General features: G+C 45.5%; 1 protein-coding gene across 1 annotated transcript in view; it reads right to left on the reverse strand.

The window, feature by feature from the left end:
- The window catches only part of LONP1 (lon peptidase 1, mitochondrial), a 48,010-nt gene extending 26,355 nt beyond the window's left edge, over positions 1 to 21,655 (reverse strand). The window contains exons 1-5 of the mRNA XM_074939193.1: positions 21,499 to 21,655; positions 13,442 to 13,530; positions 2,202 to 2,321; positions 979 to 1,213; positions 289 to 350 (exon numbers count right to left, since the gene is read on the reverse strand). Coding sequence (XP_074795294.1) covers positions 289 to 350; positions 979 to 1,213; positions 2,202 to 2,321; positions 13,442 to 13,530; positions 21,499 to 21,603 — 611 coding nt within the window. The 5' untranslated portion in view covers positions 21,604 to 21,655. The remainder of the gene's footprint in view (positions 1 to 288; positions 351 to 978; positions 1,214 to 2,201; positions 2,322 to 13,441; positions 13,531 to 21,498) is intronic.
- Between the last annotated feature and the right edge of the window lie 83 nt (positions 21,656 to 21,738).

Below are 21,738 nucleotides of genomic sequence, written 5' to 3' on the forward strand. Positions count from 1 at the left end.
TTTGAACCCAGGTCACCAGTTAAAGTTAGTGTTTTTAGCCCATGCACTCATGAGCCTCCCTCCTAGACATTTAAGTTTCATATCATGCCCTTTATTATCATCTTGTTCATTAAATCTACTTCCATCCTGAAGCTACATCTTATGTGGGAAACTCTCCAGTTACTGCTGTCCTTTGGTTAGGCTACAGCACGCAGACATTTACTGAGTCTAGAAAAAATGGCTTCAAAGTACCAAACATGCCTGAGAACTGCTGAAAGCCAGAGATAAAGCAGCACAGGGTAAAGGTACCTGTAGAGAGGGTTCAAGGCAATGATGTCCCGGATTGTTTTGACAATTTCTGCAGTAAGCGCCTATTAAACAAAACAACAGTCTGAAACCCACAAGTTCTGAGTGAAAATGCAAGCACAACATTGCTCCCTCCTCCCATGTCAGGGCCCAGAAACACCAGTAAGCTGGGCAGGAGTCCCTGCTGCATGTGTCCATTTAACTCTGGTTGTGGTTAAGGAAGCTTGCCCTCCTCCATTTCCCATCGTTCTGGGAGGTGGGGAAGGATGGCTTGGAGACTGGGTTCTTGCATGGAGTGAACTCTCCCACACCCTCAGGTTGGCCCTTCAGACATGACCCTTGAAAGAAGTTATAATCATTCTTTAGCCAAGCTAGTTAAAATAAATGCCCAACAGGATACAAGCTATTACATGGGATGCACGCACAGCATAATCCATCCTTACAGTGATGTTAATTAGGGGCCAGGCATTCTGAGCAATAGAGATGTTGCACTGAGAAGGGTCATCGTAATGGGATTAACATGCAGATACATATATTAGGACTATGAGAACCAGGCACCTTCCATGGGGTGAGATTATGAACAGACAGTATAATAAACCTGTAAACAGCACATGCAGGATATCCCCAATAGCTCTGGCACAGATCTGGATACACACACTTGCAGCACTAGGCTTGTGTGATTTCTTCACTTACTTTAACTTCTTCTGTGATCTGAAAATCTTCGTGGACAACATTATCCACTTCTACCATGAGCACTTCTTCTGGCGAGGCAGCCACAGGTTCTAGCACCAGCTCCATGGTTTGGTCCTTTGGTCCCTCCTCTTCTTCAGCCTCTCTCTTGGAGCGCTTCAGCTTCCTTCTTGCTTTCTGTTTGTTCTCAGGCTCAGATTCCTCAGGCTCAATCTCTAGTTGCTTGTTTATACGAATTCTGAAGACCGAGAGAAGACAGCTGTAGCCAGCACCGCAAGTCTAACATTGGCGTATGCAACTACCCTACTAGGGGCAGGGTTACTTGCAGTCTCTGGATTATATATTATGCTTAGGTGTCACTCTTTCTCAAGTCTCTATCAGGAACACTGAAGATTGATTTAACATAACTAAGAATCAGGCAGCTGTGAACCCACATGGGATTTGCAAAGCAAATACCAGAAAGAATAAACTGAAGCATGAAAGAGGTAAGCTGAATGCTGAGTTAGCTCCTTTGTATTTCTGCCCTACATCAAAGTGGAATTAGATTTTAACATTTTGTTTTGAAGAACCAACCCCTTAAAGAAAGCACAGCTGGATTTGAAACTGTGACCCTTGGCTCCCTCATCACATCCTGGTCTAAGTATAAGGATGGACACACTTAGACTGAAATCTTTTCATCTGAGGGACCATCTCTGCTATATGTCTTTGGAGAGCTCAGCACAATGGAGCGGGTGCCACCACAATGCAAATCAGTAAAAAAGTAACTTGAGATCTCAAAGATCCAAAGGCTTTTCCAATCTGGTTGTCTATTTTACTAAATTTATAGCACTACAAAAATAACACCTATTATAACAGTGGGATTATTCCCCCGGACTAGGCAATCCATTACCCTTGCCAGAGGATATCACCCAGACTGTGCTCCCTCAGACACTAACCCTATCTGTTAGATCAGAAACTTCCAATCCCAGGAGTGGGAGATCTTCTGGAGACATGTACCCCCATTCCATCAGGAATAGAGTGGGGCAAAGTGCAGCACAGATTGTAAATACAAGATTTCAATTTTAAGCGAACACTTAGCTGATAATAGCAAGCTCCCCAAAGAGACCTCAGATGGCACCCCATGACCCTCTTCTCCTCATTACAAGTGCAATAACAAGAGCTGAAGGATGTGCCTGCCCACCAAGAATGGCAGACACATGCCTGGGCTCTGCAGCAGATGAAGTTACCTTCGGTGCCCCATGACAATCATGCGCAGCTTGTCTCCAAGGTCCTGCATTTCATGGATCTGGACAAAAGTGCCTGTCTGGTAGATTTCATTCAGGTTTTCCACCACGTCAGATTCATTGCTGATAAAATTTAAAGGTAAACATTACGTAAACATGAGACAGACAAGGTAGGTGAGGTAATATTTTTTAGACCAACTTCTGTTGGTGGAAGGTACAAGCTTTCGAGCTACAAAGAGCTCTTCAGGTGTGGGGAAGGAAGCAGTGTGTCTGAGTTAAATTTGGAACAGACAATCCAAAAGCGTAGCATGTTGGAAGAACTCACGTTACATTGTTATGCATAAAGGACTTGAGTGGGCAATTAAGGGTAGCAGGCAGTGTGGCATGTTACAAATAGCTGTAATGAGCCATAAAACCCTGTTAAATCCATGGCTTTTGGTTCTACCAGAATTACGAATTTAAATTCCCAGGCTCACCTTTTGAAGATGTTGAGCAGGTTTCCCTTGAGGACAAGTAGTGAAAGATTAGATATGGGATGTCACTTTGTGAACAACATTTGCCCAAAGGTGATATGGTGTTTTTGGCAACTCTCTCCCTGAAACCCAGCACCTGGCCCCCATGTATTCTGTTGTTTTCTGGGAGGTGGGGGAGCGGTCCTTCTGAAGCATCAGAGATGGCCACATCTGGAGATGGGACACTGGGTGGGGTGGGCCAGGGCTTTGAGGTGGCACAGAGCATTCTCTCTCAGATGCTGGCTGGCTGGTTCATGCTCAGGTCTAACTGATTGCCATATGCCCCAGGTCAGATGGGCAGTTTTTCCACTTTCCTCTGAGGCATGGAGCACAGGCCACACTTGCTGGGATTATTTAGATATCTCTCACTTAAACCCTGCCATTGCAGAGGCCTTGGGCACTGGGGCACCTTGGTCCTGCCTATTCTCTGCTGGGGCACATAACAACTTAGTCTTCTGTGGGATGTAACATTTGCATCTAATTTTAGATGCAGGGTTTAATGTGCAGGTGCTGGTGGCCTGTGATATACATGAGGTCAGACTAGAGGATCTGGCAGTCCTTTCAGACCTTAACCTCTACTGCTATGTTTACAGTGGTGCACACACTTGTGTACTTACCCACTCATATGCTCACGCACGTATTCCCGTATGCTGTGCTAGACACACTTAAAAGCTGTGACACTGCTCCCCATATTCTTCATAGTGATATCAGGATGCTATGATTGTAGCATAATTATTTTATGCAAGGTAAGTCATGTGAGGTGCCACTGGACAAGTTATTTGCTGAATATGATTGTCCTATTTGTATGCATGTATCATTTTTGTATCTGAAGTTATAAATACTATGTATCTGTACTTCAAATGTAGTTACACCTGGATAACACCCACTAGACAAGATGCTTTCAGTCTAGATAGTGGGTGAGGAAGGGCCTATTCAGGACAGTGGGCCACCAGAAAGAACAATAGGGCCTTAGGAGAAGCTTATCTCCCACCTGGTGAGCCTTCCCGAGAACACTACAGACAGCCTGTGAGTGATGGCTGCTATGACTCTACAAGGACATATGACCAGACCACATGACTCTGGACTCTATTTTGGGGTGTCTATTTTTCCCACACACACACTGGTCTGGGAACTGGTTTTGGAACAAAGGGTTCCTGTCATATCTAAAGCTATATAAGGTAGGGAGTGACATTGTCAGGGTTCCCTCCCCACTCTGAACTTTAGGGTACAGATGTGGGGAACCGCATGAAAGACCCCCTAAGCTTATTTCTAGCAGCTTAGGTTAAAAAATCCCCAGGCACAAATTCTCCCTTGTACCTTGGGTTTAAGTAATGCTGCCACCACCAAGTGATTTAACAAAAAACCAGGGAAGAGGACCACTTGGAGTTCCTCTTCCCCCAGCAATCCCCCCTCCTCCTCCACACCCCCTTTCCTGGGGAGGTGTGAGAATAATATCCTAACCAATTGGTTACAAAATGATCAAAGACCCAAACCCCTGGGTCTTGGGACAATGGAAAAATCAATCAGGTTCTTAAAAGAAGGATTTTATTTAAAGAAAAGGTAAAAGAATCACCTCTGTAAAATCAGGATGGTAAATACTTTACAAGTTAATCAGATTCAAAACACAGAGGATTCCCCTCTAGCCAAAACTTTAAAGTTACAAAAAACCAGGATAAACCTCCCACTAGCAAAGGGAAAATTCACAAGTTGAAAACAAAAAGGTAATCTAACGCACCTTTGATATTACAAAAAGAGTAAGTAAATAAGGCAGAGACTTGTACAGGATGGTTTATAGGAGGAGGTTTTTTGACCTGATGCTTCTCTGCTTTTGCCAGAGAACACACCACAAAGCGCCCCCCCCCCCAAGATTTGAAAGTATCTTCTTTCCCCATTGGTCCCTTTGGTCAGGTGCCAACCAGGTTATTTAAGCTTCTTAACCCCTTAAGGGTAAGGAGGAATTCTAGGCTACCCTTAGCTGTATGGTTATGACAGACATCATTTAGGCCTCTTCACTCCCCACACAAGACGACTTCGGAAACACCTGAGGAATAAAGACTGAACTGGGAGAAGTGCTGAACCGAGGCTAAAGGGATTTCTAGCCTGTGTACAAAACACCTAGGGATTCCAATCTGCAAAGCAAGTTTAGTTTATGCCTTAAGAATCTACAGGTCTGCCTGTACCATCAGTTAGGGTGAGAATCTGCTAATTCATGTCCAATCTATTTAGTATATTAAGCTTAGTTTGCATTTTTTGTTTATTTGCTAGGTAATCTGCTTTGATCTGCTTGCTATCACTTATAATCACTTAAAATCTATCTTTTGTGGTTAATAAACTTGTTTTTGTTTTAATCTAGACCAGTGAGCTTTGACTGGAGTGCTTGAGGAAAATCTCTGCTTGGTTACAAGCATGCATTGTTCTCTTCACATTGAGGGAGAGGCGGACCAGGTATTAAACCCATATACTGGCCAGATTTGACCAGGGCAGGACAGTACTGCTCTGGGGTCCCAGCCTAGGATGCTGGTGGTTAGAGAACCTGCATGAAACTGCAGCTGGGTGTATCCCTACCTGTGTGAATGCTGGTGAAAGTGCAGGATGGAGGGTGTTGCAGCTTGTCACAGGCTGGTGGGTCAGGGGGCTCAATGGTACCCCAGTTCCAGATGACAGCCCGGGGGGAACCTGGCACACAAGCTATTACACATGTATACTTGCATCCACTCTGCCACTTTTTTGCTACGCACCTTTAGCATTAGAATTTCAGGGGTAATAACCCAGGGTTATGTGCATCACAAGGAGACCCTCTAGGAACCACCCTGCAGTGTGTTATTGGTCCTGTCAGCTACTTTCACACATTTGTTGATGTCAGTACCCACTCACCCTTTTCTCCTGGCCAACTTAGAAGAAGACATGGAGCAAGTGACTGACAATGCATTTCTGTCCTGCTCCTTTTTTCAGGACAAACATGTGCATTGCAGCACGCAACTGGCAAGCATCTCAGGTGAATGTACTCAGACCTTTCTCTCACGCCAAAGATGGGTGACCAGAAAGGTGACTGATGCACTGTCACCCTGTGAGACAAAGAAGCAAGAAACTGCCAGTGTCGTGACCGTATGTCCAAGGGTGGACTGCTGCCTCTGGACCAGAAAAACCAGCAAAGTGTGGTGGGGTCACATTGTCTTGAAAACTTGGGATCATGACCAGTGGCTGCAGACCTTCAGAATGAGGAAGCAGATGTTCATGGAGCCCTGTGAGAGCTGGCCCCAATCCTACAGGGGCAGAACTCTGTTCCAGAGACCCATACTGATGCAGAAGCAAGTGCCAGCTTCCAGAGAGCAGTAGTCAATGCTGGACAGCTACCAGCCAATCACATACCACTTCAGAGTGGGGAAGTCCACTGTCAGGCTTGTGGTAGTGCAGATTTGGGTAGCTATCAACCCTCTCAAACCCATGGCCAGAAATTATAGCTGGGGTCCAGAGAATAGGGTTTGCATGGAGGCCATTGACAGCTCTCAAATCCCCAAACTCTGCCCACCAAAAGGAGTGAGAGAGAATGTCAGTTGAAAAGATTACTATTCAGTCATTCTTCAAGGCTTAGTAGATCACCAAGGCAGGTTCGTGCACACTAATGTCAGACCCACAGGAAAGGTTCATGATGCCAACGTGTTAAGGAGACTGAAATTGCACTTGAAGGGGTAGTAAAGAACTTTATTCCCCAGAAATGACATGGGTCTATATGGTGTCTCTGCACCCAGAGTTATTCTGGGGGACCCGGAGTACTGCTCCTACCCTGGCTAATGAAACCCTACCCTAACCAATCCAGTTGAATTCAACTTCAAACTAAGCAGCTGCAGGAGGATAGTGGAGTGCACCTTTGGGTGGCTGAAGTCTTGTTAGCTATGCCTACACAACGGACTGGATGCCAATGTGGCCAATGCCATCCGCATAATGTGGCCAGCTGTGTGCTTCATAACATTTGCGAGAATAAAGGAGAGTACTTTAGGACAGAGCGTGCACAGGACAGGACTGGCATGCAAACCCTTTATAGTCAGCATGATCCAGTGAATGTTCATGCTGGTGCTGGATCACAGCAGGCCAGGGAAATCCAGGATGCAATTCATGCCTGTATCTTGGAACAGCAGGCAGAGTCACCGCAGCCTGGTCCCAAACTAAGCACCAAACCCTGTACAGGTGCTGTAAAAAGACAACAGGGACCATTCCCATTCACTTGTGTTTCAATTAGCAGTTTAGTTCCCCTCCTGCTGATGGTCATTAGTCGTTCATTTAGGTAATGACTTGTTATGGGTAATTGGGACAGGGCACCTCCACAGTTATAACATCTTCTGCTGTGTGACTGTTCTGTGATGGGTGTCTGCCCAGTTAAATTACATTCATTGTTCTTTCATTTTGTATTAATGGTCACAACTGTTAGCCAGACCACAGTTTAGGTGGGGATTAGTCAATGCTTGTAGGACCTGGAGAATAGTTGATGAAGGGGTTGGGAGGGGCTTTTACTACTGGCATCTGTGAGGTGTACAGGGATAAGGGCACTTACAGACTAACTATCAGTAACCCCATGGTTCAGAGTGGTCATGGGGGGGGGGGGGGGGGAAGAGGGAGAGAAGAGGTTGAGGTGCCATTTTAGCACTGTTCCATAAGCAGTGGCAGTTACTCCACTTTATTTTCCTGTTCTGTTTTGTCAAACCCATAGGAAACTTTATCCACTCTTTCCTCCTCCTTCCCCAGTTAATAAAGTTATGTTATTTCTGTGTACACTGCACTTTCCAGCTGTCTCTGATTGCTAATATACCTGGACAGAGGAGTTTGGAGGGAAAGAGAAGACCTGGCAGTTTTCTACCCTGGGGAGTTACCCAACTCAAGGTACCAACTGGTAGGGCCCAAGCCAAAAGGAGGTGAAGGGAGGCAAATTTTACCCTTTCATCACAGCCTGAATGAAGGGTCCACACATACATAAAGGAAAATAATATTTATTGAAACTAGTATATGTAACGTAACTCTGAACAGTTTTTCAAAAAGGAACTTTCACAGAATGGATCAGACTCCCAGGAACATTAAACTTTGAAGCCTATGACGCGGGGTCCTTGGCTTGGATCTCCCCTTCCCGCAGACAAGCGGGACAAACGGGGACAACTCCTGCACAGGGTTTGAGAGCCGACATATGCTGACCTTCAGGCACTGTCTTGGGCTCATTGTTTGCCTCCTGCTCGGCCACAGCGCTCCCCTGGGAGGGGTTTTGGTTCAGCATGCTGTCCCTGAAGTCCTTCAGCCTCCCACTTGACATTAGAGGGGTAAGGGCCTGTTTGGATCCTCTGCCTGAGCAACACCATGGCCTGTAGGAGAAGTGGCAGATGGGGGATGAGGAGGAAGGTGCCAATTCCTGGACCCTGGCAGTGGCTACTGTGTCAGGTGGGACCCAAATCCTTTCCATACCACTTGTGCCAGGAATTGCAACAGGACATGCTCCTGGTCCCTTCGAGCAAGCTCCTTTTCCTTGTACTCCTGACTCTGGGAAGAAAAAAAAAAAAGTGTTCCTCCTGCTCAGCACTCCGTTCCTCCTTTTCCGACAGTTAAGCTGCTCCTGGCTTCTGTTGATACTAATGAACAGTGTCCTCCTTCATCTGCCCCTACTGTCCCTGAGCTGCTGCTGCTCCTGGCCCCCAGGAGGAATGGGTTCATGCTCCTCAGCCGAAGGACCTGCCTAGTCAATCACAAGGCCAGCATTCTATCATTTTCTTTCCTTTCGAAGGGTGTAAGAAATCCCCTCCACATAACACAACTTAGTTGTTGACGCTCATAATATAGATACTGTTCAGCATTTCAGGAATGATTGTTTCATTACCCTTCTCTCTCAGACAACTTTTGCAGCCTCTGAGAAAAAAGCACCTGCTGAAAGCGGTAGGTAGCATGAAATAATAGTTTTTAAACATTTACTGTCTTTAAATTTGTGATTGGGACAGTGGGTGCATTTATTTCAGGGGATAATGTTAACCATTATGTCTTCTTTCAACGCTGGCCATCATTTCGATGAAACAGGTCTGAAAATAACCAGACTGAAAAAGGGAGGTGTCTTTCAGTCCCGTGGTGGGGACCTAGCAATCTCTGCCAGAGAGATGTTTGAGCTGCTTCTCACCTCTCTACATGTTGCTGAATGGAAGGGATGGTGAGCTGGAAAGGTGGACCAAGCACATTTGCACTGCCATTGAACCTTAAGAACCAGCTGGAGTTTCTGTTGCACCAGAAACATGCAGATGTGCGCTTATGGGACTAGAAGGCAATCTGAACAGAAATAGACTATATTCTAAGACAGCTGATGGAGACTGTGGAGAGGGAGAAGAAAACCACTGCGAATGCCAAGCCACCACCAAGTGGACCCCTGCAATTGCAGGTTCATTAAATCTGGGCCCCTTTGTTCAGCAAAGGGCCGAGACAGGAATGAAGAAAAAAAAAAAATCACACAGCAATTGTACTTTGTTCCATGACCTTTCCAATCAAGACCACAAGCCACTTGCCTCCCCACTGCAAAGGGACGCTGCATTGTGTCCGTGCAGTCACCAGAGCAGAACTCCCCTCCACCCACCTTTCCTCCAGCTTGTGAAGCATGGCTCCAAGCAGGGAGACCCCAGACACCAGGACAGATAACCGCTGTCCCACTCCTCGGAAAAGCGATTGTTCCCCTTCCTTCTCCTTCCTGTACGTAACTAACCAGCCCTGACACTAACCCACCCCGGTATGGCTCCTGTTTGTGGAGAGAAGGATGTTACTGTAACGGAAGTTTGATATCTTGAAGGACAAAACAATTGCAATTTTGAAGAACCATTAATCTTGTACAAATGCCCTGTCCTCCACCTTGACCTTTCTACCCCCATCCTTGCTGTCCGCCAGTTGGCTGATGAACTCTCAGACCCAGGGGCAATACGATAGTTTGCTGATAATCTGTTCAATAACTTCTGCCATAAGCTTTATGGTGATTCATGGTAATTCAATAAAATGTTGAATGTCTTGGTCGGGAACCATTTTGGGGTTGGGAGGGGAGCAGCCTTCCAGTCCTGCATGCAGCCCTGGAGAAAGAGGGAGAGGATATTGGCGGGCTGGGTGGGATTTAAACTTACCAGCCTGGGGTTCTGGTTCCTGGTGAGTCTTGGGATCCTCTTCTGGCTCATCCGGAGGGGCTTGCTGAGCTGGTTCCTCAGGCAGAGGTGCAGGAGGACTTGCTCCTCCTCCGGGTCTACTGGGGCTGCCACCTCCACAATCCCCATTGCCTCCTTGCCCTGGGTTTAGATGATGACACCCATGGAACTGTGTCCAGTTGCCAGTACAGACGTGACTGTAAGACGATGAGGCCTGTGAGGTTGAGGAGGGGGTTGAGAGTCACCTCAGGCTCTGTACTGGGGGCCCTAGAAAGCACTGGGTCCAACTCCTTGAAGAAGGGGCATATTGGAGAACTCCTTCTGGAGTGACTGCTGGAGTCTTTTGCCTTTCAGTTCCATGGCCTGACATGTTTTATCCGTTCCCAGCATTGAGCCAGTCTGGTGAATACCTACCTGCACCAACCTCTCTGAATCTTCCTGGTAAAGATGGATGTTCTTGGTGCTGTGGGAGAAGGTGTGGACAGTGAACTCCAATCACACATTGATGAGCAGGTGTGCTCAGCTGACCAGGTGGCAACTCTTGGAGCAGATTCCATGTTCGGTTATAGTAGTGAAAACAGTTCTGTGGAAAACTGTTCTGTAGTCGTCCGCACAGAACTGTTAATAAAGGGGGGGGTTCGGGACCTTTATGGATCTGGGTAAGAGTCAAGCAGGAAAGGGTTAGTGCATTGTGGGAATGGGAATGGAGAACTAGGACCGGTACACACCTCTTACCCCCATTTACACTACAAAATGACATGGCATATTCATACTCATCGTGCTAGTGTTCTTAGAATCATAGAATATCAGGGTTGGAAGGGACCTCAGGAGGTCATCTAGTCCAACCCCCTGCTCAAAGCAGGACCAATCCCCAACTAAATCATCCCACCCAGGGCTTTGTCAAGCCTGACCTTAAAAACCTCTAAGGAAGGAGATTCTACCACCTCCCTAGGTAACGCAATCCAGTGTTTCACCAACCTCCTAGTGAAAAAGTTTTTCCTAATATCCAACCTAAACCTCCCCCACTGCAACCTGAGACCATTACTCCTTGTTCTGTCATCAGCTACCACTAAGAACAGTCTAGATCCATCCTCTTCGGAACCCCCTTTCAGGTAGTTGAAAGCAGCTATCAAATCCCCCCTCATTCTTCTCTTCCGCAGACTAAACAATCCCAGTTCCCTCAGCCTCCCCTCATAAGTCATGTGTTCCAGTCCCCTAATAATTTTTGTTGCCCTCCACTGGACTCTTTCCAATTTTTCCACATTCTTCTTGTAGTGTGGGGCCCAAAACTGGACACAGTACTCCAGATGAGGCCTCACCAATGTCGAATAGAGGGGAACGATCACGTCCCCCGATCTGCTGGCAGTGCCCCTACCTATATACCCCAAAATGCCATTGGCCTTCTTGGCAACAAGGGCACACTGTTGACTCATATCCAGCTTCTCGTCCACTGTAACCCCTAGGTTCTTTTATGCCGAACTGCTGCCGAGCCATTCGGTCCCTAGTCTGTAGCGGTGCATGGGATTCTTCTGTCCTAAGTGCAGGACTCTGCATTTGTCCTTGTTGAACCTCATCAGATTTCTTTTGGCCCAATCCTCCAATTTGTCTAGGTCCCTCTGTATCCTAACCCTACCCTCCAGCGTATCTACCTCTCCTCCCAGTTTAGTGTCATCTGCAATCTTGCTGAGGGTGCAATCCACACCCTCCTCCAGATCATTAATGAAGATATTGAACAAAACCGGCCCCAGGACCGACCCTTGGGGCACTCCGCTAGATACCGGCTGCCAACTAGACATGGAGCCGGGACTTCCCCCGATCGCCATGAGTTTTCAAAGGTAATGGCCAACGGCTCTGCAATCACATCCGCCAACTCCTTTAGCACTCTCAGATGCAGCGCATCCGGCCCCATGGACTTGTGCTCGTCCAGCTTTTCTAAATAGTCCCGAACCACTTCTTTCTCCACAGAGGGCTGGTCACCTCCTCCCCATGCTGGGCTGCCCAGTGCAGTAGTCTGGGAGCTGACCTTGTTCATGAAGATAGAGGCAAAAAAAGCATTGAGTATACTAGATTTTTCCACATCCTCTGTCACTAGGTTGCCTCCCTCATTCAGTTAGGGGCCCACACTTTCCTTGACTTTCTTCTTGTTGCTAACATACCTGAAAAAACCCTTCTTGTTACTCTTCACATCTCTTGCTAGCTGCAACTCCAGGTGTGATTTGGCCTTCCTGATTTCATTCCTGCATGCCTGAGCAATATTTTTATACTCTTCCCTGGTCATTTGTCCAACCTTCCACTTCTTGTAAACTTCGTTTTTGTGTTTAAGATCAGCCAGGATTTCACTGTTAAGCCAAGCTGGTCGCCTGCCACATTTACTGTTCTTTCTACACATCGGGATGGTTTGTCCCTGTAACCACAATAAGGATTCTTTAAAATACAGCCAGCTCTCCTGGACTCCTTTCCCCCTCATGTTATTCTCCCAGGGGATCCTGCCCATCAGTTCCCTGAGGGAGTCAAAGTCTGCTTTTCTGAAGTCCAGGGTCCGTATTCTGCTGCTCTCCTTTCTTCCCTGTGTCTGGATCCTGAACTCAACCACCTCATGGTCGCTGCCTCCCAGGTTCCCATCCACTTTTGCTTCCCCTACTATTTCTTCCCGGTTTGTGAGCAGCAGGTCGAGAAGAGCTCTGCCCCTAGTTGGTTCCTCCAGCACTTGCACCAGGAAATTGTCCCCTACATTTTTCAAAAACTTCCTGGATTGTCTGTGCACCACTGTATTGCTCTCCCAGCAGATATCAGGGTTACTGAAGTCTCCCATGAGAGCCAGGGCCTGCGATCTAGTAACTTCTGTGAGTTGCCAGAAGAAAGCCTCGTCCACCTCATCCCCCTGGTCCGGTGGTCTATAGCAGACTCCCACCACGACATCACCCTTGTTTCTCACACTTCTAAACTTAATCCAGAGACTCTCAGGTTTTTCTGCAGTTTCATACTTGAGCTCTGAGCAGTCATACTGCTCCCTTACATACAGTGCAGTTCTTGCCCCATGCACACCTCAAAACCAGTGTTTCTTTGGTTTAGATGTGGAAGGGAGGGGGTTCTGGCACAACCATGCACACAGAACCCTGTCCAGTCACCAGTGCAGACACAGCGTATGACATTCACAGTCTGTGTCTGAGATATCCAGTCTGGAAAAGGTGGTGAAGGAGCAACAAACTGAGGCAACAGTGACTCCTTAAACTCCTTGTCCCTAGAGTCTGATACATAATGGTGTGAACAAAACAACTAGTATGTGGTCTCCACTCAAAGTTCTAATGAGTACATGGAACCTTTTACTAACCGTTGACCAATAATTAAGGACTTTTCTACAGAAAGAAAGCCAAGACCTCATAATTCTCTACCAGCAGTAGCAATGGAGGAAGATGTAGCACAGTGGTAAAAAAAGGTAACAGACAGGGCTCAGCCCTTTTTACCACTATGCTACATCTTCCACCATAGTCACCACTGAGACAATTAATGGACTCAGCTTTCCTAGTGCACTCTCAGCACAATCATGCAACCTCATTAGTATTTATATACAGAAAGAGATATCACTTACTTGTCATCTTTCTTCAAAAAGACACCAGCATAAGGCTGGGCAAGGCGAACTTTTCTCCTCAGCAGCTCCACCAGATTCTTATTTTTCACCTAGGATAGCAATGAGTTTTAAGTAAAAATTCAGAGCAGGCTTCGCAGAAGCTTTCAGCTCCTGTCACACAGGAAGGATGGGCTTGTGGTTACAGACAAGGACTGAACTAGGAAATCTAATCTGGGCTACCTTCCCAACTCTGGTACAGACATCCTGAGACCTTCAGCAAGCCACTCAAGTTCTTTCTGACCCACCAGTCACACACACAGCTGTGAAGCACGGCTGTTGGGTAACACTGTGATACACTAGCTTTTCTTGCCTGTACTGACACCCTACACAAGCAAGAAAAGCATGTTGGAGAACTTTGGGAGGCTTCTAAACTAAAACATGGTTACAACATGGGTTCTGGTTTCCTGTAAAACATGAAATCAAGAATAGGAATAAGGGGTCAATTTTCCCCATGACTAAAGATTAACAGTGAGTACTACATAGCTCCATACTAGGTCCAGGCTTGTTTAACATTTACTGAAAACTCAGAAAAGGGAATGAGCAGCAAGGCGGCAAAATTTGCAGATGACACAAATTTGTTGAAGTTAGAACATCAGAAACACTTAACTAAACTAGATGACTGGGCAACACAATGGCAGATGAAATTCAGTAATGGTAAGTCCAAAGTAACACACTAAGCTTTCTTGGGGCCTAGTCCAAGGCTGTGGAACGAACTCCCTCAGGAACTATTGGGCATCACAAACTTCTCCCAGTGCACCTCTTTGACCTGCCTTCTCTAACAAATATATAGCAGCATATACACATACAAATTTTAAAATCAATGTACTCCCTGCACGGACTCGTCCGTCTGGGAAGAAGATGAGAAACACGTGACATGTTAGTTACATTCCTTAATCCATTACTGAATGGTGCTCAAATACTACACTGATGAGCACAGTACAAGAACCTATAGAGAACGGAACAGACATCTTTAAGGCAAATTTGTTCTCTTGGCTATTTGGAACGTATCTGCCCTTCCTAGACAGACATTGGGCACAGTGAGTACTGATGAATATTGAGAACTACAGCAAGGGAGGGAATTTCTCAGTGTGTGTGTTAATTCACATTCAAGCTAGGTAAAGATACTAAGGAAGTATGAGAGATTATTAAAAGGAATATAAATATTTAAGATAAGTAAACATTAAAGTTTCCCTAGGCAGGTTATTATCATACATGAACAAAGAATCTTTTTTTAAAAAAATTTCACTTTGCAGCTTTTGTCTTACTACATCTTGAAAAAGGCAAAAAAACTTCCTCTCCTTCCAGTCCTCTTCCCCCTAGATGTGCAAGGCATACTGCTCCAAGCAAATTCTCCTATTCCATTCCTTAATGGCTCCACGACCAAAACAATAGCCATGAGCGCGCTCCAAAAATTAAAATAGTGCATGCAAAAGTGTGTAACTTCTGTTTGCCTTCTCTATACAACAGTCAGTTTTTAACATTCGCTGCAGAACAAGTGCTACTGAAAAACCAGTCATCACAACTCTCTCACTATAGTGCTCCTGAAATTGAAGTGTTGTGCATATTCTACAATGAGCAATAAACTCTTGGTTGATCTAATGCAGTCCCTGTTTTGCCTTGATACTGCTATTTCTGTTAATCAACACTTTGCATGCTGTCCTGCTATCGATGCCAGTGTAGGAAGTCTGTGGGACTACAGGGTTACAAAACCAACAAGAAAAATAAAAACCAGCCTTCAGAGAGCTTGAGTTTCAAAAAGATCAAGGCCAAAATCCCATCCTTGCCTGTAAATGACATTGAGCTGTTGAAGTGAAATATAGTCAGGGAAAGGGAATCAGCTTCAATCACTCTCCATGCTATTCCACTCCAAATCTGTTCAGAATGGCAAACCTACAGTTTACAGCAGATGTAGTCAATAGGCAGCCCACGGGCCATATCCAGACCATCAGACACTTTTAAATAGACTGCATGGACTGAAGCGGAGCAGAAGCAGGCAGAAAGAATGTTGCACAGGCAACCTAAATATTGGCTTTTTTTAACTTTTAAGTACTGGAATTTGCAACGTAAATAGGCTTCTTCTAACAGTTATGATTAGGGCTCCATGTCTGTCACAGAGGTTGCAGAATTCAAGGATTCTGTGACTTTCTAAGACTTCTGCAGCCGGAGCAGCCACAGCTTGGCAGCCCCTGGCAACAGTCCTGGGGGTGGCCGGATCAGCGGCGGCTCAGTGGCCCCTGATGCTGCTGGCCCTGCCCCCCCAAAGTGCCCCCAAGCAACGGCTCTCCCCCGGGGTTTTCCCCCAGAGCAGCGGTGGCACACCCCTGCCAGGGGTGGTGGCTTCCCCCCACCACCCGAGCAGCAGTGCTCCCCCCAGACCCTCCCAGGAACAGCAGCTCCACCCCTCCAGCTGGTATTTATAGTACAAGTCATGGACAGGTCATGGGCCATGATTTTTTATTTATTGCCTGTGACCTGTCCATGACTTATTAAAAATACCCATGTCTAAATCGTAGCCTTAGTTATACCTTTTTTTTTTTTTTTTTGCACAAGACCCCCAGCCTCATTCAGTGAAAAGATGGAACATGCTTGGGAATTACATCAACTCTGTGTATGACTGAGGCTGTTTGTAGGATCTCAGTCTCATTTGCTCTAGAAGTTGAAAGGTTTATACTAGGGCTGTTGATTAATCAGCGTTAACACACACGATTAAAAAAAAATTAATCTTGATCAATCACACTGTTAAACAATAAAATACCAATTGAAATTTATTAAATATTTCTATTTTTTCTACATTTTCAAATATATTGATTTCTATTACAACACAGAATACAAAGTGTACAGTGTTCACTTTATATTTTTTATTACAAATATTTGCATTGTACACAAGAAAATATTTTTCAATTCACCTCATACAAGTACTGTAGTGCAATCTCTATCATGAAAGTGTAATTTACAAATGTAGATTTTTGTTACATTACTGCACTTAATGTAAAACTTTAGAGCCTACACGTCCACTCAGTCCTACTTCTTGTTCAGCCAATTGCTAAGCCAAACAAGTTTGTTTACATTTACGGGAGATACTGCTGACTAGTTCTTATTTACAATGTCATGTGAAAGTGAGAACAGGCATTCACTTGGCACTGTTGTAGCTGGCTTCACAAGGTATTTACATGCCAGATATGCTAAACCTTTGTATGCCCCTTCATTCTTCAGCCACCATTCCAGAAGACATGCTTCCATGCGGATGATGCTCATTAAAAAATAATGCGTTAATTAAATTTGTGACTGAACTCCTTGGGGGAGAATTGTATGTCTCCTGTTCTGTTTTATCCACATTCTGCCACATATTTCATGTTATAGCAGTCTCAGATGACGACTCAGCACATGTTCGTTTTAAGAACACTTTCACAGCAGATTTGACAAAATGCAAAGAAGGTACCAATGTGAGATTTCTAAGGATAGATACAGCACTCAACCCAAGGTTTAAGAATCTGAAGTGCCTTCCAAAATCTGAGAGGGATGAGCTGTGGAGCATGCTTTCAGATATCTTAAAAGAGCAACACTCTGATGCGGAAACTACAGAACCCAAACCACCAAAAAAGAAAATCAACCTTCTGCTGGTGGCATCTGACTCAGATGATGAAAACGAACATGCGTCAGTCTGCTCTCCTTTGGATCATTATCGAGCAGAACCCATCATCAGCATGGACACACGTCCTCTGAAATGGTGGTTGAAGCGTGAAGGGACATATGAATCTTTAGCTCACGTGGCACGAAAATATCTTGCAATGCCGGCTTACAACAGTGCCATGTGAACACCTGATCTCACTTACAATGTCACCTGAAAAGAAGAGGTGGGCAGCATTTTCTCCTGCAAATTGTAACCAGACTTGTTTGTCTGAGCGATTGGCGGAAGTAGGACCGAGTGGACTTGTAGGCTCTAAAGTTTTAGATTTTTAATTTTGAATGCAGTTATTTTTTGTACATAATTCTACATTTGTAAGTTCAACTTTCATTATACAGAGAACTTGTATTAGGTGAACTGAAATACTATTTTTTTGTTTTTTACAGTGCAATTATTTGTAATCAAAATATAAAGTGAGCACTGTACATTTTGTATTCTGTGTTGTAATTAAAATCAATGTATTTGAAAATGTAGGAAACATCCAAAAATATTTAAATAAATAGTATTCTATTATTGTTTAGTCGCATGATCAATCGCTCAATTACCTTTTTTAATCACTTGACAGCCCTAGCTTATACAGAACAAAGCAAGGGACTGCACAAAGAGAAAGGATGGTCCAGCAGTTAAACAGGTGAATGTCACACAAGAGAACTCAATTTTATCCCTGCCACAGAGTTTCTATGTGATGTATATAAGTCACTTAAGCCAAACTTTCAAAGGTTGTCACTAATTGTGTTCTTCATTTTCTGGATGCCCAACCTCTGATACCAGAGTCCTGATTTGCAGAAGCATTGAGCACACACAATCGCAACAGAAGTTGTTTAGACCTGTGGCTGCTCAGTGCCTCTGGCAGTAAGGCAATGTGATCAGGAGGAATAAGCACACGGTTGGGAATCACTGACATTGTGTGGCCTCAGGCATCTGTCTCAGGTTCCCCAGCTGTACATTAGTAAGGCACCCAGCTACTACAGTGATGAGCACCTTAGAAGAGACAACGAGGAAATGAATAATTACATTTTTGGAGTAGGGTTCTATTTGTGTTAGTAAATAGTTTGAAGCTACACACTGAATGTTGAGATGAGGACAGAAGGAATACTTAACAGATGCCTCATCCCCAGATCACCATCCATACAGTGCACTGAATGAATGAGGTATGGAACCTAGTATAGCATCACGTAATTAAAGGCTACCATTAATGCATACATACAGGCTTATCAGAATTCGATTTTTTAAAATAATTTTGAGGGATGATAATGTTCTTTAAAAAGAAAAGGAGGACTTGTGGCACCTTAGAGACTAATAAATTTATTTGAGCATAAGCTTTCGTGAGCTACAGCTCATAAACCTATGTTTTTTAAGTTTTTTTTTTCTATTTGTATCTATGTCAATATTCACAGCTACACAGAATTATGGATTAAGTGTTTTTTAAAATGTTTATATACACAGGTGGGAAATTACGAATGAATCAGACAATCCAGAAGTCGGAAAATTAATGATAGTAGACACTGAGCTTTTTAACCATTAAAACACAAACTGTCATGACGTGTTAGAATATACAAAGTAAATATCCTTAAGTCAAACCACTAAATTCTCAAGCAGCAATTTTATTGCTTTTTCTATCTGTAAATTTCTATCATCATCCATGGAATTATTTTCTCATAGATTTGAGTGGGTGTATGGTGAACTTGACATTTACCAACACTTATTAATAAAAATTGAATCCTTCCAGACCTACCGATTTTCAAGGGGGCAGAATGAGTGTTGCACAAGAAACCCAAATTCTGGCATTTCCTAATATTTGAGTGTTTAACTTTGAAACCCAAACATTTTAATATAGTATTTATTAACATAATTATGATAACCATACAAAAATTAAAAGTTACATTGGTCTGACTCTTGATATTTTCACTCCAAGATTAGCATCAATAAAACTGTCAATACAGCACTACCAGGTGCTAAGAATCAATATTTACACATTCCAAATGCTTAATATCCACAAAATAAAGTCCATCTATCCTCCTGACTCAAACAGCATATTCAGTTTCAGATTTAGATGTGTTGTTAAACACCTGCAAATCGTGTGATAAGGGTGCCAAACCACACAGCTGTACAAAAAAGTAGGACATATTCCAAAGTGAACATGGCCAGGCATATAACTAGAAAGGCCACTATCACGGTCAGCATGCCCCAAAATGTGACACACTCTCTCTCTGAGGTTTCTTTGGTGTTTTCTGACTGAAAGATACAACCATAAAAATAAGTAATTGTCAAGGTTCCTTCCCCACTCTGAACTCTAGGGTACAGATGTGGGGACCTGCATGAAAGACCCCCTAAGCTTATTTATTGCTTACTAACTCTTTACAGGAGTTCTGACCTGCATTCCTGCTCTGGTCCCAGCAAAAGCATCACACAGACAGAGAGAACCCTTTGTCCCCCCCGCTCCCCCCCCCCCCCCCCCCCGCAAGCTTTGAAAGTATCTTATCTCCTCATTGGTCATTTTGGTCAGGTGCCAGCGAGGTTATCTTAGCTTCTTAACCCTTTAGAGGTTAAAGGGTTTTTCCTCTGGCCAGGAGGGATTTGAAGGTGTTTACCCTTCCCTTTATATTTATGACAGTAATAAGCTATGGAAATGAGACTCATCACTGCCACTTTAAGGACATCAGGAATACATCATGTTCACATACGTGTGAACATGTGCACCCAAGGCTAAATCAAGGACACAATCACTATGGTAATAAAAACAGATGAAAAGAAGATTTACAGTCAGCGTAAGCACTGACATTCAAGGACAGCCTAAAATTCACTTGGTAAATCTAGCTGCAGTGCAATCTCCAACTGCCACAAGTTGGTTTTACATAGTGGTAAACAAGATGAACAGCTGGAACTGAGAAGAGATAAAATAAAACTAACTATGCAAGTCCTCTGCCTCTCGGTCCAAGAGGCTAAGCAAAGTTCTCTCTGGACTCCTGTTTTTGTGCCCTGCCTAGTCACATGGCCCTAGTGTACCCCACTCCTTCCTTTAACCTTCTTTTGACTTACTCAAGGCCACATTATAGCTCTGCCACAGACTTGCTAACAGAACCCAAGAATCCTGGCTCCCTGTCCCTACTAATGCTTCCAGTCTTGGGCTTGTCTACAGACAAAAAGTTGTTCTGCTTTAAGTATACATGAGATGGCAAATAAGCTATGCCAGCCCTTAAAATGACCCATTACCCCAGTATAACTGCAAGCATACTAGGGGTTGTACCAGTATAACTATTTCATTATAGAATCACACCCCTAACCGAGGGCATGGCTATACTGGAAACTTCAAAGCGCTGTCACAGAGGTGCTCCCATGGCTGCGCTTTGAAGTACAAGTGTGGTCACGCGAGAGCACTGGGAGAGAGCTCTCCCAGCGCTCCTGGTAATCCACCTCCACGAGGGGATTAGCACCCAGTGCTCAGAGCCTGTCTACACTAGCGCTTTAAAGCGCTCAGGGGGGTGATTTTTTCACTCCCCTGAGCCAGCAAGTTAGAGCAATATAAAATTAAGTGTAGACAAGCCCTGGGTTACTCTACCAAATCTGTGCATAGACCAAGGCACAGCATCAACTGCAATAGGTGACACCTTAGAGACTAACCAATTTATTTGAGCATAAGCTTTCGGGAGCTACAGTTCACTTCATCAGATGCATGTAGCTCACGAAAGCTTATGCTCAAATAAACTGGTTAGTCTCTAAGGTGCCACAAGTACTCCTTTTCTTTTTGCAAATACAGACTAACACGGCTGCTGCTCTGAAACCTGCAATAGGTGAGCTCCCAGAAAGGCATGCTCATCTTCTACATGACTAGGATGCAGCAAGGGTGGGGTTTTAACATGACTTTGCCAGTCCACATCCTCCCATTCTAGGCCAGCAGAGAGCTCCTCTCCCTCCGTGTGGGTCCAGAAGCTTTAGCTCAGCTTGCAGGGGCACAGGCTTCCGGGCCAGGCAATCTGTCTCCCCAGAGTTGGCAGGGTGCAAAGGAGGTGGGAGGGTCTGTGCCCCCGCAGCACGGCCCCTTTACCTCCACGCATTAGGCAAAGGGGTAGAGAGGCGCTAGGGCGACCCAGCGCGAGGGGGGGTCCGTGGCTCTGCCGGGAAACAGGACGCAGTGCGCAGCCCTGGGAGAGGAGAAAGGGTCCCAAGTGCTGCGATGAAATGGAGAGCGGGGCTGCGGGCGGCGAGCAGGGCACACGGGATGGCGTCCCAGACCCCAGGCATGAGAGCCGGGCAGGCACAAGGGATGAGGGGAGCCGGGCGGCTGCCGCCCGGAGGGGCGCGCCGGCTGCCCGCGGAGTCCGGCCCCAGTTACCTCCAGGATCTTGATGAACCGCGGGAAGACGGGGTTGCGCGTCACGGCGATGAGCGGCACGTTGGGGAAGCGCTCGGGGATGAGCAGCGGGGTCAGCGCCGTCATGGCCGGGGGGGCCCCGGCGGGATCGGCCCCGCCGCCCCCGCCGTCCTCGGCTCCGCCGCCCTCCAGCCCGTCCCCGCCGCCCAGGCCGCCCAGGCCACGCAGGTGTCGCCGGGGCCCGACGCTGAGGCCGGCGGG

This window comes from Natator depressus, chromosome 25, assembly GCF_965152275.1.
Source record: "Natator depressus isolate rNatDep1 chromosome 25, rNatDep2.hap1, whole genome shotgun sequence".
NCBI classification, from domain to species: Eukaryota; Metazoa; Chordata; order Testudines; family Cheloniidae; genus Natator; species Natator depressus.